This window comes from Artemia franciscana, chromosome 14, assembly GCF_032884065.1.
Source record: "Artemia franciscana chromosome 14, ASM3288406v1, whole genome shotgun sequence".
Taxonomy (NCBI): domain Eukaryota; kingdom Metazoa; phylum Arthropoda; class Branchiopoda; order Anostraca; family Artemiidae; genus Artemia; species Artemia franciscana.
This window is the reverse complement of record NC_088876.1, coordinates 28,805,072-28,822,289: the sequence shown is the minus strand read 5'-3', so window position 1 is coordinate 28,822,289 and position 17,218 is coordinate 28,805,072. Positions and strand designations below refer to the sequence as shown.

General features: G+C 37.3%; 2 protein-coding genes across 4 annotated transcripts in view; both read left to right on the top strand.

Annotated features, from left to right (window-relative positions):
* The window catches only part of LOC136035535 (uncharacterized), a 77,907-nt gene extending 71,448 nt beyond the window's left edge, over positions 1 to 6,459 (top strand). For both annotated transcript variants that reach the window (XM_065717381.1, XM_065717380.1), the window contains one exon: positions 6,190 to 6,459. In XM_065717381.1, coding sequence (XP_065573453.1) covers positions 6,190 to 6,250 — 61 coding nt within the window. In that variant the 3' untranslated portion in view covers positions 6,251 to 6,459. The remainder of the gene's footprint in view (positions 1 to 6,189) is intronic.
* LOC136035538 (S phase cyclin A-associated protein in the endoplasmic reticulum-like) overlaps positions 1 to 17,218 on the top strand; it is a 598,516-nt gene that overhangs the window by 131,252 nt on the left and 450,046 nt on the right. The gene's annotated exons all lie outside the window — the stretch shown is intronic.

The following is a 17,218-nucleotide window of genomic DNA, read 5'->3' as shown; positions in this document are numbered from 1 at the left end:
CCCCCTGTGCCCCCCGGCGTACCCGTCGTAGTTGTGTCCCTGTGTCCGGGTCGTCATTTATATTCCCTGTGTCCCCGTCGTCATTTGTGTCCCGGTGTCCCAGTCTGTGATTTTTATTTGAGTGTTCCGGGCGTCATTTATATACGTCAGGATATTGTAGGGCATCGTAGCATCGATGAGTTTAAGCAATTCTTGTCAACTGATTGTTTCGCCTATAAAGAATATTATCTCGAGGTAAGAACTGATCACCGACCACAACGATTGCCACTTCGTTGATAGTTGCGTATCAGGAGGCATCAATTCGATTGCTGTTTTTAAGCAGAAGCACTAAATTATTATTTTTGTGGAAAAGATGATATATATAAATATATATATATATATATATATATATATATATATATATTTTCTTTTTAGTTTTTTTGTAGTTTTTACCTTTTTTAGTTTTTTTCTTCTTTTGTATTAATGCTAAAGCCAAGGTTCATACCTGGAGCCTCTCGGACCTAGAACCTGAAACATAACGCTTTACCTACTCAGCTACTTTGGCGTGAATACATTCGTTTTGAGCAGCTACCTCGGGTTTTGCCATTGTAGGTTCTTCAGTCATTTTACAATTAGAAATTTCTCTTTCAACGGTCTTCTTACAATTAAAAATTTGTCTTTGAACGATATTCTTAAATACCTGTGTCCTGGTCGTCATTTATATTGCCTGTGTCCCGGTCGTCATTTGTGTCCCGGTATCCCAGTCTGTAATTTCTCCTTGAGTGTCCCGGTCGTTATTTATATTCCCTCTGTCACGGTCGTCATTTGTGTCCCGGTCTGTAATTTCTCTTTAAGTGTTTTTTTCTTTTTAGTATTTTTTAGTTTTTTACATTTTTTCTTTTTTCAGTTTTCTTTTTCTACTTTATTTTTCAGCTTCACTATGAAATACATATCGCCGAACCTTTGTTTTTTTAACTAAAATCTGGTAGGCAATGATGACCTTATCCAAGTCAAGATCCCAAACCCAATCATCATCGCTATCATTTTCAGTTTTGATATGTTTTGACTCTCGCTGTCCAGGTGGATCTTCATCTAACTGCGCGGTTTTGCGTTCTTTAGCCTCAAGCCTGTTTCCTTGCTGTTCTTTTGATTCCTCGGCACGCTATATATATATATATATATATATATATATATATATATATATATATATATATATATATATATATATATGTTTTTAACTACGTAAAACTTGCGAATATACAACATTCTTTGCTGTCCCCTTGTCTGTGCATATAAATAGAAAGTCAGGTTTAACGACTCTTGAACATGCAAAATATAATGGTCCATGGGAAAACAATCCGTATTCAGATCTATACCTCATGATTCTAATGATTGCCCTTGAGCTTTGTTGATGGTGATTGCTAATCTACGATTCCCTGAGTCGCCATCGTCATTTGTATATCCCCCTGTGCCCCCCGGCGTCCCTGTTGTAGTTGTGTCCCTGTGTCCCGGTCGTCATGTCCTGGTGTCCCGATCTTCATTTGTGTCCCGGTCTGTATATACATTCGCTTTTGAATTGGTCTTTTTTTAGGTTTTGGTTTTTTACCTTTTTTTAGTTTTTTTTTCTTTTTTTAAGTTTTGTTTTTCTCCTTTATTTTCGTTTTTTTCCGTTTTCATTTTATTTTCTTTTTTAGTTTTCTTTTAGCTTTTTAGCTTTTTTAGTTTTTTATTAGATTTTAGTTTTTCTTTCTTTTTAGTTTTTTGTAGTTTTTACCTTTTTCTTAGTTTTTATTTTTTTTACTTATGTCCTGGTCGTCATTTATACTCCCTGTGTCCCGGTCGTCATTTGTGTCCCGGTGCTTTGTTGATGGTGATTGCTAATCGAACATTCCTTGTGTTCCGGTCGTCATTTATATTCCCTAGGTGCCGGTGTCCCGGTCGTCATTTGTGTCCCGATTCCCCGGTCTGTAATTTCGTCAGTCGAAAACATGACGTCAGTCGACACAGAAATATGACGTCACCTGACACACAGATCCACAGACAGACAACTTATTTATATATATATATATATATATATATATATATATATATATATATATATATATATATATATATATATATATATATATATATATATGTATATATATATATGTTTTTAACAACGTAAAACTTGCGAATATACAACATTCTTTGCTGTTCCATTGCCTGTGCATACAAATAGAATGTCAGTTTTAACGACTCTTGAACATGCAACATATAATGGTCCATGGGAAAACAATCCGTATTCAGATCTATACCTCATGATTCTAATGATTGCCCCTGAGCTTTGTTGATGGTGATTGCTAATCGACGATTCCCTGTGTCGCCATCGTCATTTATATATCCCCCTGAGCCCCCCGGCGTCCCTTATGTAGTTGTGTCCCTGTGTCCCGGTCGTCATGTCCCGATATCCCGGTCGTCATTTGTGTCCCTGTCTGTATATACATTCGTTTTTGAATTGGTCTTTTTTTAGGTTTTAGTTTTTTACCTTTTTTTAGTTTTTTTTTCTTTTTTTTAGTTTTGTTTTTCTCCTTTATTTTTCTTTTTTTTTTCCTTTTTCATTTTATTAATCGACGATTCACTGTGTCGCCATCGTCATTTATATATCCCCCTGAGCCCCCCGGCGTCCATGTTGTAGTTGTGTCCCTGTGTCCCGGTCGTAATGTCCGGTGTCCCGGTCGTCATTTGTGTCCTGGTCTGTATATACATTCGTTTTTGAATTGGTCTTTTTTTAGGTTTTAGTTTTTTACCTTTTTTGTTTTTTTTTCTTTTTTTTTAGTTTTGTTTTTCTCCTTTATTTTTCATTTTTTTCGTTTTTCATTTTATTTTATTTTTTAGTTTTTTTTTAGCTTTTTAGCTTTTTTAGTTTCTTATTAGTTTTTAGTTTTTTTTTCTTTTTAGTTTTTTTGTAGTTTTTACCTTTTTTTAGTTTTTATTTTTTTTTTTACTTATGTAATGATTGGCCCCTGAGCTTTGTTGATGGTGATTGCTAATCGAACATTCCCTGTGCCCCGTCGTCATTTATATATCCCCCTGTGCCCCTGGCATCCCCCTTGTAGTTGTGTCCCAGTCTGTAATTTCTCTTTGAGCGTCACGGTCGTCATTTATATTCTCGGTCTAGTTTTCTTTTTCTCCTTTATTTCTCAGTTTTTTTCTTTTTTAGTTTTTTTTTCTTTTTCACTTTTTAGTTTTTTTAGTTTTTTTTATTCGTTTTTAGTTTTTTTTTTTAGTTTTTCCCTTTTTTTTAGTTATTTTTCTTTTTTAGTTATTAGTTTATTACCTTTTTTATGTTTTTTAGTTTTTTAGCTTTTTTAGTTTTTATAGTATTTTCTTTTTAGTTTTTTTTGTAGTTTTTACCTTTTTTAGTTTTTTTTCTTCTTTTGTATTAATGCTAAAGACAAGGTTCGAACCTGGAACCTCTCGGACCTGGAACCTGGTACATAACGCTTTGCCAACTCAGCTACTTCGCCTTGAATACATTCGTTTCTGAATTGGTATACGATGAAATAATTTAGACGTCATATAATGACGTCACTCGACAGACAGACAGACAACTTATTTTTATATATATAGATATGCGGTGAAAAAACATGCGATTAATTTAGCATCTTTATTCATTTATTTTTAACAATATGCAATTTTGCTGTGTAAAGTAACTTTAGTTTAGTGAGTCTACCCTGAGTATAGCCTATAATCTATCACCAACCCCTACTTTATAGGGATCGGTGACAACCCTGAGTAAAGGGTTGACTATGAACCCCTTACAGGTCAGCTCCTTGAGATGGATCTTCAGTCTCTTTTACAATCTATAGTTCTAGTCTGTAAAGTAACTTATCCCCTAAATAAGTAGGCTAAATACTGTAGATAAGATAGGCACAGTTGGATACATATGATCGATATGATGAGGGGGGCTTACAATGTACAGTGTAGAGAGGATTTGCCAGTACTATGCTTTGTCTGTTTGACTGCCAACTAGCATGATAGTATAGAAAGTTTGGTTTTTGGTTATAATTTTATAATTATTATGGTTCGTAATTTCAAAGGCTAAAGTCTCACTCTGGTAATATAAAATAACGGAGACCTTAAATAGGGCCATTTGAAGAAAAATTTGAACTGCCACATTCCTTAATATGTGCTTTATACTGTACCTCTGTCTCTCTCTTTCAATCAATCAATTAAAATTGATTGATTTCCAAAGACACCATAATCGCTGGCAGTTCAAGTTGATCGGTTTATCCAGGCACCATAATCTGCATTCATGAAGAAATTCATGTTTACCCTAGAGGCATAATTATTTATCTTTTCTTAGGAAGACAGCTATTCCAAATTTTTAATCAGATATATTTGGAAGGAGGACAGCTAAAAAGAGAATGGAAGGGGGACTGGTTTCCCTCTGATCACTTTTGAAAATATTTCAAACTAGACTCTAAACTTTAAACTTAGTGCCCCCAGGCATTCTCGAGATTCGCCATTTTGTTAAACTGGATGCACATCGTATATTTTGATTTTGTTTAACATATCCCTCAACATTCCCCGAAGTTTCACCTTAATACGCTCAGTCTTTCCCATCACACGCAGAATCAGTTATACCTTCCTTCCTAGATGATTTTTAAATTCTAAAATTTAAAATTGTTGCCTTGGGGTATAGGGGTCTTTCTTTTTTTTTTTGGGGGGGGGGGGGTACGGTGAATTTTTTGATGGGGGATTTCCCACACGGAAATTTTTAATGGGGAGGAAAGTTTTCCTGGGGCAGGGGTAGACCCAGGATCTTCTTTAGGGGAAGCACATACTTCAAATAACAAATGGTTTGACCAACCTTGTTTTTCCTGTGGAGCACTGGATTGGATTACCGTGTTACCACTTTTCTTTTTCTTCTCTTCAGCTTGTTCTTCCAAGAAAGTCTTACGATTGAGGTATTAGAGCCCCAGAGAACTGTCACCAGACCTTTTGACTGTTTTAAACAAAGTTGATTTTTTTTTTAATTTTGCTCACATGGGACTGAACAGGCAGCTCTTTCCTTACCTTAATTCGTACTTGTAGATAGGAGTTTGAAACTTCTACAGAGAAGTGTTTTCTGATAGGCTGAATCTGATGGTGTCATTTTCGTTGATATTCTATGACTTTTAAGGTGTGTTTCTCCCTATTTTCTAAAATAAGGCAAATTTTTTCAGGTTCGTAACTTTTGATGGGTAAGACTAAACTCGATGAAACTTATATATTTAAAACCAGCATAAAAATCAAATTCTTTTGAGGTATCTATTTGATTTATTTATTAGTCTTTGGACCAAAATTTTATTTTGAGAGTTCCGGTTACTATTTAGCCGAGTCGCTCTTTACGAGTTCGTTACCACGAACTGTTTGATTTGATTTTACTGTAAATCACTTAGAATACAAGTTTGGAATTGTTTTTTCTTTTAGAATGAGATATTTTCTTTATTCTCCACCTTTTCTGTTTTTGCCATTATGTGTATTAAGTTCTTTTAGTTCTTGGACTATAATTTATGCTTGTTTGGTGTTATTTTTGCTTTTGTCTTATTGTGTTATTTGTTTTGTTGTTTTACTATTTGTTTTTGGACATATGAAGCAAATTCGGCTCTATCAGAGCTTTTCATAGCCTTTTGGAAATAAATCTTATCATCTCTTATCAAAATTGTGGAATACCCATTTCGTTTAAAATAGTCCAAAGAACATATAACAACCCAAAAATAAATTCAGCAGATATAAATTACTTTATAATTAAAACTTGCAACGACCAGAAATCATAGGTAGACCCACAAGATGGATCTCATAAGGCTTTCCTAACTGTTGCAGGTTTAAATATTCTATTACTTCCAGCTCAAGCACAAACGGAGAAAAAAGGCGCAACAAATATAAAACTTGGCGATGCTATTGCTGATAAAATTATCAGTAATCAGCATCTTGCCTATTTTATAGGTAGAATTTACCAGTTTCTATTACTGGTCGACGTAGACGAAAAAAAAAATTGAATTAGGCGCATTAATTTACATACTTCCCTGGCATGGTGCGGGATTGAACCTGAGCACCGACGAATTCATCGGGCAACTTCATCCACTACACCACTACCAGGGTAAATGATATCATTATTTTAAGAGGTTGTGTTAATTCAAAGAATATTGCTTTGTTTATGAATTAGTTCATTTTTTCTTGTAGGTTTAAAGCTTTACATGGCTGCAAGCAGGGCGACCAAGCTCCTTCCCTTGGAAATTCATAAAAATAAATTTTTTGTCCATATTTGGTTTTTGTCCGCATATGTGTGTTTGTTTGTCCGACTAAGACGTCTGAAAAATAAAACAAAAAAAAATAAAAAAAAGGAATAAAAGTAAGTTTTTTGTCCATATTTTGTATTTGTCTGCAAATGTATGTTTGTTTGTCCAAATATGACGTCTGAAAAATAAAGAAGAAAAAGAAATATAAAAATAAGTTGTTTATCCATGTTTTGTGTTTGTCCGCATATGTGTGTTTGTTTCTCCGAATATGACATATGCAGAGTTCCCCTTTCAGGGAGTGAGAAGGTTGTTATACGAATATTTTCCAGGCGCCACTATGCTGCCACGCAGGCAGAGTTACCCTTTCAGGGAGTGAGATGTTTATTATTCAAATCTTTTCCAAGCATCACAAGGCTGCCACAAAAACTGAATTCCCTTTTCAGGGATAGAGACGTTTTTTATTCGAATCTATTCCAGGCGCCACTGTGCTACCACAAAGGCAGAGTTCTCCTTTCAGGGATAAATATTTTTGTTAGTCGAATCTATTCGACTACCGATTTTCCCTTTCAGGGATAGAGAAGTTTTTATATGAATCTTTTCCAGGCGCAACTATGCTGCCACACTGGCAGAGTTACTCTTTCAGGGAGTGATACGTTTATTATTCAAATCTTTTCCAGGAACCACTATGCCGCCACAAAGACAGGGTTCCCCTTTCAGGGAATGAGACTTTTATTATTCAAATCTTTTCCAAGCACCACTCTGCTGCCACAAAAAAAGAATTCCCTTTTCAGGGATAAAGACGTTTGTTCTTTTCAAGGCGCCATTATGCTGCTACAAAGGCAGAATTCCTCTTTCAGGGATAAATGTTTGTTATTCGAATCTTTTCCAGGTGCCACTATGCCGCCACAAAGGCAGAATTCCCCTTTCAGGGATAGAGACCTTTGTTGTTCAAATCTTTTTTAGGCGCCACAATGCTGCCACGCAGGCAGAGTTCCCCTTTCAGGAAGTGAGACGTTTATCATTCAAATCTTTTCCAGGCACCACTATGCCGCCACAAAGACAGGGTTCTTTTTTCAGGGATAGAGACGTTTTTTATTCGAATCTATTCCAGGCGCCACTATGCTACCACAAAGGCAGAGTTCCCCTTTCAGGGATAAATATTTTTGTTAGTCGAATCTATTCGACTAACGAATCTATTCGACTGTCAATTTTCCCTTTCAGGGATAGAGAAGTTTTTATACAAATCTTTTCCAGGCGCCACTATGCTGCCACACTGGCAGAGTTACTCTTTCAGGGAGTGATACGTTTATTATTCAAATCTTTTCCAGGAACCACTATGCCGCCACAAAGACAGGGTTCCCCTTTCAGGGAATGAGACTTTTATTATTCAAATCTTTTCCAAGCACCACTCTGCTGCCACAAAAAAAGAATTCCCTTTTCAGGGATAAAGACGTTTGTTCTTTTCAAGGCGCCATTATGCTGCTACAAAGGCAGAATTCCTCTTTCAGGGATAAATGTTTGTTATTCGAATCTTTTCCAGGTGCCACTATGCCGCCACAAAGGCAGAATTCCCCTTTCAGGGATAGAGACCTTTGTTGTTCAAATCTTTTTTAGGCGCCACAATGCTGCCACGCAGGCAGAGTTCCCCTTTCAGGGAAGTGAGACGTTTATCATTCAAATCTTTTCCAGGCACCACTATGCGCCACAAAGGCAGGGTTCCCCTTTCAGGGAATGAGCTTTTATTATTCAAATCTTTTCCAAGCACCACTCTGCTGCCACAAAGAAAGAATTCCCCTTTCAGGGATAAAGACGTTTGTTCTTTTCAAGGCGCCATTATGCTGCTACAAAGGCAGAATTCCTCTTTCAGGGATAGATGTTTGTTATTCGAATCTTTTCCAGGTGCCACTATGCTGCCACAAAGGCAGAATTCCCCTTTCAGGGATAGAGACGTTTGTTATTCAAATCTTTTTCAGGCGCCTCAATGCTGCCACGCAGGCAGAGTTCCCCTTTCAGGAAGTGAGACGTTTGTTATTTAAATCTTTTCCAGTTGCCACTATGCCGCCACAAAGGCAGAATTCCCTTTTCAGGGATAGAGACGTTTGTTATTCGAATCTTTTCAAGACACCACTATGCTGCCACAGAGGCAGAATTCCCCTTTCAGGGATAAATATTTTTATTAGTCGAATTGTTATTCAAAAACTTTCCAGGCACAACTATGCTGCCACAAAGACGGAATTCCCCTTTCAGGGATATAGGCGTTTTTAATTCGAATCTTTTCAAGGCACCAGTATGTTGCCACAGAGGCAGAATTCCCCTTTCAGCGATAGATATTTCTGTTGGTCGAATCTTTTCCAGGTGCCACTATGCCACCACAAAGGCAGAGTTTCCCTTTCAGGGATAGAGACGTTTGTTATTCGAATCTATTCCAGCCGCCACTAGGCTGTCACACAGGCAGAGTTCCCCTTTCAGGAATGGAGACATTTGTTATTCAAATCTTTTTCAGGCGCCACATTGCTGCCACGCAGGCAGAGTTCCCCTTTCAGGGAGTGAGACGTTTGTTATTCAAATCTTTTCCAGGTGCCACTATGCCGCCACAAAGGCAGAATTTCCTTTACAGGGATAGAGACGTTTGTAATTCGAATCTTTTCAAGACACCACTATGCTGCCACAGAGGCAGAATTCCCCTTTCAGGGAAAAATATTTTTATTGGTCGAATCTATTCCAGCCACCACTATGCTGCCACACAGGCAGAGTTCCCCTTTCAGGCAAAGAGACGTTTGCTATTCAAATCTTTTCCAGGCACCACTTTGCTGCCACAAAGACAGAGTTTCCCTTTCAGGGATAGAGACGTTTGTTATTCGAATCTTTTCCAGGCACCACTATGCTGCCACACAGGCAGAGTCCCCCTTTCAGGGAGGGAAACGTTTGTTATTCAAATACTTTCCAGGCACAACTATGCTGCCACAAAGACGGAATTCCTGTTTCAGGGATATAGGCGTTTTTTATTCGAAGCTTTTCAAGACGCCACTATACTGCCACAGAGGAAGAATTCCCCGTTCAGCAATAGATATTTTTGTTGGTCGAATCTTTTCCAGGCGCCACTATGCCACCACAAAGGCAGAGTTTCCCTTTCAGGGATAGAGACGTTTGTTATTCGAATCTATTCCAGCCGCCACTATGCTGTCACACAGGCAGAGTTTCCCTTTCAGGGAGTGAGACGTTTGTTATTCAAATCTTTTCCAGGAACAACTATGCTGCCACAAAGACGGAATTCATCTTTCAGGGATTGAGACGTTTGTCATTCGAATCTCTTCAAGGCGCCACTATGCTACCACAGTGGCAGAATTCCCCTCTCAGGTATAAATAATTTTGTTAGTCGAATCTATTCCAGGCTAACACTATGCTGCCACACAGGCAGAGTTGCCCTTTCAGGGAAAGAGACATTTGCTATTCAAATCTTTTCTAGGCACATCTATGCTGCCACAAAGACAGATTTTCCCTTTCAGAGATAGAGAAGTTTTTATACGAATCTTTTCCAGGCACCACTATGCTGCCACACAGGCAGAGTTACCCTTTCAGGGAGTGAGACGTTTATTATTCAAATCTTTTCCAAGCACCACTAGGTTGCCACAAAGACATAATTCCCTTTTCAGGGATAGAGACATTCGTTATTCGAATCTTCTCCATGCGCCACTATGCGGCCACAAAGGCAGAGTTCCCCTTTCAGGAGGGAGACGTTTGTGATTCAAATCATTTCCAAGCACCACAACGCTGTCACAAATGCTGAATTTCCCTTTCAGGGATAGATATGTTTGTTATTCGAATTTTTTCAAGGCGCCATTATACTGCCACACAGGCAGAGTTCCCCTTTCAGGGAGTGAGACGTTTGTTATTCAAATCTTTTCCAGGAACAACTATGCTGCCATAAAGACGGAATTCCTTTTTCAGGGATTGAGACGTTTGTCATTCGAATTTCTTCAAGGCGCTACTATGCTACCACAGTGACAGATTTCCCCTTTCAGGGATAAATGTTTTTGTTAGTCGAATCTATTCCAGACAACCACTATGCTGCCACACAGGCAGAGTTCCCCTTTCAGGGAGTGAGACGTTTGTTATTCAAATCCTTTCCAGGCACACCTATGCTGCCGCAAAGACGGACTTCCCCTTTCAGGGATAGAGAAGTTTTTATTCGAATCTTTTCCAGGCGCCACTCTGCTGCTACAGAGGAAGAGATCCCCTTTCAGGAAGTGAGACGTTTGTAATTTAAATCCTTTCCAGGTAACACTATGCTTCCACAAAGAAAGAATGCCCCTTTCAGGGATAGAGACGTTTGTTCTTTTCAAGTCGCCATCATGCTGCTACAAAGGCAGAATTCCCCTTTCAGGGATAGATGTTTGTTATTTGAATCTTTTCCAGGTGCCACTATGCCGCTACAAAGGCAGAGTTCCCCTTTCAGGGAGTGAGACGTTTGTTATTCGAATCTTTTCAAGGCGCCACTGTGCTGCCAAAATGGCAGATATCCCCTCTCAGGGATAGATCTGTTTGCTAGTCGAATCTTTTCCAGGCGCGAATATGCTTCCACAAAGACAGAGTTCCCTTCTCAGGGAGTGAGACGTTTGTTATTCAAATCTTTTTGAGGCACCACTATGCCACCACAAAGGCAGAGTTCAGCTTTCAGGGATAGATACTTTTGTTATTCGAGTCTATTCCAGCCGCCACTATGCTGCCTCAGAGGTAGAATTCCCCTTTCAGGGATAAATATTTTTGTTAGTCGAATCTTTTCCAGGCGCCACTTTGCCGCCACAAAGGCAAAGTTCCCCTTTCAGGGATAGAGACGTTCATTATTCGAATCTATTCCAGCCACCACTAAGCTGCCACACAGGCAGAGATCCCCATACAGGGAGTGAGACGTTTGTTATTCAAATCTTTCCCAGGCACCACTATGCTTCCACAAACAAAGAAATCCCCTGTCAGGGATAGAGACGTTTGTTCTTTTCAAGGCGCCATTATGCTGCTACAAAGGTAGAATTCCCCTTTTGTAGGAATTGAGACGTTTGTTATTTAAATCTTTTCCAGGAACCACTATGCTGCCAAAAATACAGAATTTCCCTTTCAGGGATAAAGACGTTTCCTTAAGCTGACTTCCCTTACGCACTAGAACTTCAGATTTCCAATTCTATGAGTCCCCTCCGAAGTTTATATGACCATCCTTCTAATAAACCATATATGTCCCGAGGGTGTAACTTACGACCCTTGCTCTAAGGGTTGGGGGGAGAGGTTCATCCTGAAGGACATAATTTCTGGGCCATTTAACTACGCTGAAAAAAAATGGCTATCTCAAAATTTTGATTGGATGTGTGTGAGGATATGGCAGGCATGGGAGGGGAGTAATCTACCGTCAAATCACTTCTTCCTATTGGAAATGGCACTAGCCCTTTTAATTCCCAATTGAATGAGCCCTATTTGAAGTTAATACGACAAAATGGTCATCGCATAATTCCTCTCAGATGTATTGTGGGAAAATACAAGATGGGGGAAGGGGAGATTCATTCCCCCCCCAATCACTTTGAACCTTGAAAAGGGCACTAGAGCTTCTGAATACCAATCCAATAAGCCCTTTTCGAAGTTCCTACGAACACCCTTTCTATAGAAACTTTATATTCCCCAGGGCATAACTTACAATACTTACCCCGAGGGCTGTGGGGGGGGATATCATCCTCAAAGACATAATTTCCGGGCCTTTCAGATACATTGAACAAAATGGCCTTCTAAAGCTTTGACTGCATATGTTTGGGGATATGGTAGGCGTGAGAGAGGGTATGTTGCCCTTGAATCACTATTGACTATTAAAATGCGCTCTAGCCCTTTCAATTTCCATTCGAACGAGTAGTTTTCAATTAGCTGTTGAAAGTGCTTATGTGCTTATATGTGTGGGAGTTCATATGGCTGACATTCAAAGTATGTAGCTACTCGATAATTTTAAACATATTTGATATTTTGGAATTTAAACTTGATTGTAACTTGGCCGTATTTCAGTCAAAACTGTAGTGTTTCGTCATGAAATGGCCAGAAAAGTCACATTGCTATGGCAATTTTGTTCTTTTTTTTTATTTAAAGGGCACTAAAAAAAAAAAAAATTTTTTAATGATACGTCTTCCAGATTTCTGGGAATATTTGTTCAAAGCAACCCCATCCCCCATTCCCTCGAGAAAAAGACAAAGCAAAAAAATAAAGACGCGTCTGTGATCTTCATCTAAAAAATGCAAAATTTCAGTAGCAATCTAATATAAACTAATTTATCCACCCTCTAAATCCACTTCAGTAGATATGTGTGATACACCTTAAAAGTTCTGCTCCTCAACTCAAAACTATAAACTACCTCCCACCCGAAAAAAGAATACATAATACAATAATTGCATAAGAATTGTAGAATACAATTCTTGTGGGACCAAAATAAATGAAAACGCCTAAGCAATACATATAATTACGTCCGTCAAGATGTTTGAAGTTTTGGAATATTTTCTTGTTTTTATCTATATCTTTTCCAATATGTTTTTGAGAGCAACAGCAAATTTTGATCATTTCTCCTAGAGCTAGTTTGCAACGGCAAGCATAGAAAGTTTACAAAACTAAATTTAATCTTAAAAATAAACATGAATTAGCCAAACTTTGTGTTTATTTTAGACCTAGAAAACTGAAACTCTAAATTTTGCACATGGATTGTTTTAGCATCTCGAATTGAAGCTAAATGTCCAAAAAAAAAATTTGTATTCAAACGGGTTCCAAAAAGGCGATTCTGATCATACCAGTGACTAATCGAACAAGGTGTGAAGACAGGTATGTTGATATCCCGTTATGTTTACATTTATATAAGTTTCCCCTTGCATAAATTAGAAATTCATCAGACTGAATGGAGGGGAAGGGTAATTTATGCAATAAGTGGATTTGCTCGAATTTAGGGAATAGTAAAGATTAAGTGCTATGTAGCAAAGTAGAAGAAACGATTTTGAGAACTATTTACTTGAATCTTTTTCTTCTAAAGCTAGACCGCTGTTCTAACCAACTGGATATGCAATACATTATCGTTGCTATTTCTGCTAGATGTTCTGTGAATATTTAAAACAACTTTTAAGTTTTTTTTCTCTAAAAGCCTGAAATTATTGTCTTAAGCAGCCATTTTATGCTTGACTGACATGATGCTGCATCTGCTTTTCAAAAGCTGTAATGCTAACGGACAAGTTTCCCATTCTCTTTGGCTTACGCAGCCCATCACTGATCAATATTTCTAGCGATTTTTCAAATTTCCCAGACAAAAAATCTCTAAATCAGCACCTAAATCACTAGATTATTGAAACAAATATCTAAATTAATCAAGAAATTACAGAAATCTAGTATTTTTCTAGACAGGGAAGCAGTCATGCTACCAATACATAACTTTAAAATCAAAGTATAGATGGCAATGATCCGAAATAAAATTTAAAAACAGTATACATGACTAAGAGAATGTCCTCAAATTAGCAAGAAAAAGTATTAAATTTTTACTTTATCAAAGAAATTCGTAAAAATCCAGATTAAGAGGCTCTTTTTATCTTAGAAATTAGTTGAGCTACTTGAATGATAGTAGCCTACCAGAAATTATTCCATACCTTAGGCCAGGAAAAAAGGAGAAACAAGTCTGTTTTATTCAGTTCCCAATTCACTGGTCTTTTAAACTGTGATAATCACTACTATTGTAATTAAAAGTAGTATTTTACATTAGTGACACTACTAAAGAAAACTTTAGTAGTTTTAAAATAGTTGTAGAAAACTAAAAACGCTCTCAGATATGTGAAATATAAAAAAATTGCATGCTGACCAACTGTCTGTATAGCACAAGTGCAAATCCCCTTATTCTCTTCGTTCAGCTAGGAGTGCTATACATGGTTGGAAACAATATAGCAAATTACTTCACTGCAAAATTGATATAATTTTGAGGGTTTCTAGCTCTTTAATGAATCCTTCAATTTTTTTCACTATATGACTATTAAGACCAATGAAAATTACTTATTAGCCTAGCATTTTTGTAATATTGGCTGCTATAGGGCATTTTGGGCCTTTTAAGAAGTCAAATATAATTTCGCTCAGAAGTAATTATTGAATTGTGGAAGAGTATATAAAAACTCATGAAATGATGTATTTGCTATCATCCTAGCTAAATTGTTTTTTCAGCTACAAATTCACCCATATCCCCCTCCCCTTTTAGATTTCTTTATATGCCCATTTGGAGCTATGTTGATTCTGGCTGGATCAAACTGCTGCCCCCTGCTCCAAATCAAATAATCAGCAATGTCAGAGCTCAAAACCCTGTTCTTCTTGATACATGATTTCTGGTCTAGTGTGCTAACCACTTGGCTAATCTAGTCTTGTGATCTATACAAAACTTACAAAAATAATTAAATGCTTAGACATGCCATGGCTGTTTGGTAAATTTTGTAATAAGATAATTTCTCAGACACAAATGGAAATTATTTTTTGATTCTGAATAAAATTCTGGTTCCAAAGATATATCAGTGTCTTAGCTATTCAACTAATGTAGTGACTTAATCTGAAAACTTATTGTCTACTTTGTAATTATGCAGTATATTTCTTGGATAATAAACTACCTCAGCACCAGGGCCTCCACTTCTAGGGAGATTACCCTGTTTTAGGGAGAAATCACTTCTTTTATGGACACTTATTTTTAGGGAAGTATAGGGTACAGTAAGGATTTTAAGAACACAAAACGTAGTCTGTTGAAAAGTGGCTTCAGTTACCAATATTGAAAAATTGGATTGAGAAAAGAGTGTCAAACAGTCAAAGAAAAATAATTATGTCCTGCATAGTAGGCTCAGTATGAAGTATAAATACTGTGGGAAATCAGAGTTGACTTGGCATGCTCTGACCAAGCAGCATATAAAAGCAAGCAATGAAATTGAGGCAAAGGTTGGCAGTGGCAGCATTGAAAACTTCTGACTGTGTGGGCAGTTATTCCAAAGAAATTGAATGCACATCTGCATATTTTTGGCAGAGTATAATATGCCATTAAGTATAGCACACAGTTTAGTCCCTCTCCTAAGAAAATTGTTTCTAAAAGACCAGGCCCTAGCAGGCATCACTCTGGGTAAACAGAAAAATACAAACATTTTGCAACTAAATCTTCTTTGGCACCACACCACCAGTTGATTCAGTTCTTTAGAACTTTAGGGTTTCATTTGAGAGATGCCCAGGCTGAAGACCTGTCAGTTGATTATTATTGGATAAAGATATTTAGTCTGAAGACTTGTAGTGGCAAAATCAAGTAACCAGAATTGTGGAAGTGAATATTGCTGATCTTCTGTTTACCTTTTAGCAATGTATCAGCTGAGCCATTGTTTAGTCTCCTGAAACTAATCAAAACAGACAACTGAAATAGAATTGAGAATATTACACTAGTTTCACTTATTCAAGCCAATTACTGGTTGAAAAACAAAGATAAAACTTCATCAACTGTCAGCATACAAAAAGCTGTTGCTGGCTTCAAGAAGAAGACAAACGCTTGTGTTGGAGATGAAACTTCATTAAAGTGTTTTATGTTGTCTTGTCAGTGCAAAAGATGTTATATATATAGGGAATTTTAGGGACAATTGATATAAAAATCAGAAAAATTGAAATCAAAAAGTGGAAGCACTGCCCAGCACCTGGTTAGTCCCTAACCTTAATGTCAGTTTAGTGTGAAGTCACTTCTAAAGGAAATGTGCTAATGAAATAGATGTAGAATGAAGGTCTATTACCATTAGGTTCCTTATTTCATGATCTGTCCAAATATGGGGGCATCTCTGACTATACATCCCAACCTACCTGATGGTGGCAGATATAGTCCTAGGAATATGTAAGAATTAGAATAGGTAAAATGCTATTTTAGGGCCATCTTGCCATCTTTGAAAGTGGTTGAGTTAGGTGAATAAAAGTCCCATGAAAGCATCCAGAGCCTTAATGATCTCTTGAGATGATGTTTTGAAGCCTCTTGATCCTCTTTCCCAACCTCTTGAGGTCACTGACCTTTGATGACAAATAACAAATTGCATATTACACAAATTAATCCTTGCAAAATAGGTCTTCTGCTGAAATGAAGCACAAGAAAAGCACTTTTGGTCTCTTACCTTTGCTCAATGTGATCAAGTATGATTTTGAAACATGGGTAGTCCAAAAAATGGACCAGTATTTGTTTAGATGTTTTCCAGAGGATTTGTCTATGAACTCTTTTGGGTACCCATTTGACTGACCAAATTTCAGTGAGAAAGCTGTACAAAAGCTAAGGTTTTATCCTGCTATCTAGGGCTATGATGAGGGATAGGTTGAGATGACATTAGAACTTATTGGGAAGATATAAATAGGGACAAACTGGTTTGTACTATGTAAATAGGGACAAACTGGGAAGATTGAACAAACTGGGATGGACAAGGGGTGTTTATTGCTGTGGCTATGTTTGCCTAAATTGGCTTGTTGCTGCAGTGAGTTGTTGTTAGTAGTAGTAGTAGTAGTAGTAGTAGTAGAATATTTAGGACAGTCATAGGGGTGGGTGCCTTATAAAAAAAAACAAGCTTATTATTCAAAAAAAACATACTATGAGGAATAAAAGTGTACTATTTTGTTTTGTTAGCATGTTTCCTTTGAAATTGGCCAACAACTAAAATGATACTTTAATCCAGGAAAAATACTTTGATTTAAAAGTATCTTTTGTCACCATGAACAGAAGCTCCTGTTTGATGCTTGTCTGGCCTGTGAAACCCACTCTGCCTAAGTATTGTAAACGCCAGTTGTAGATAAAAATACTACTCTAAAAAATACTTATAAATATATATAACGACAGAAGGAAGCCATACAATCCAATTAATAGAAATATGCTGCATATTGTGATCTTGTGCTTAAAGCTTTGAAGCATGAATAGCAATGTGAAATCTATGCTCCTCTATGGA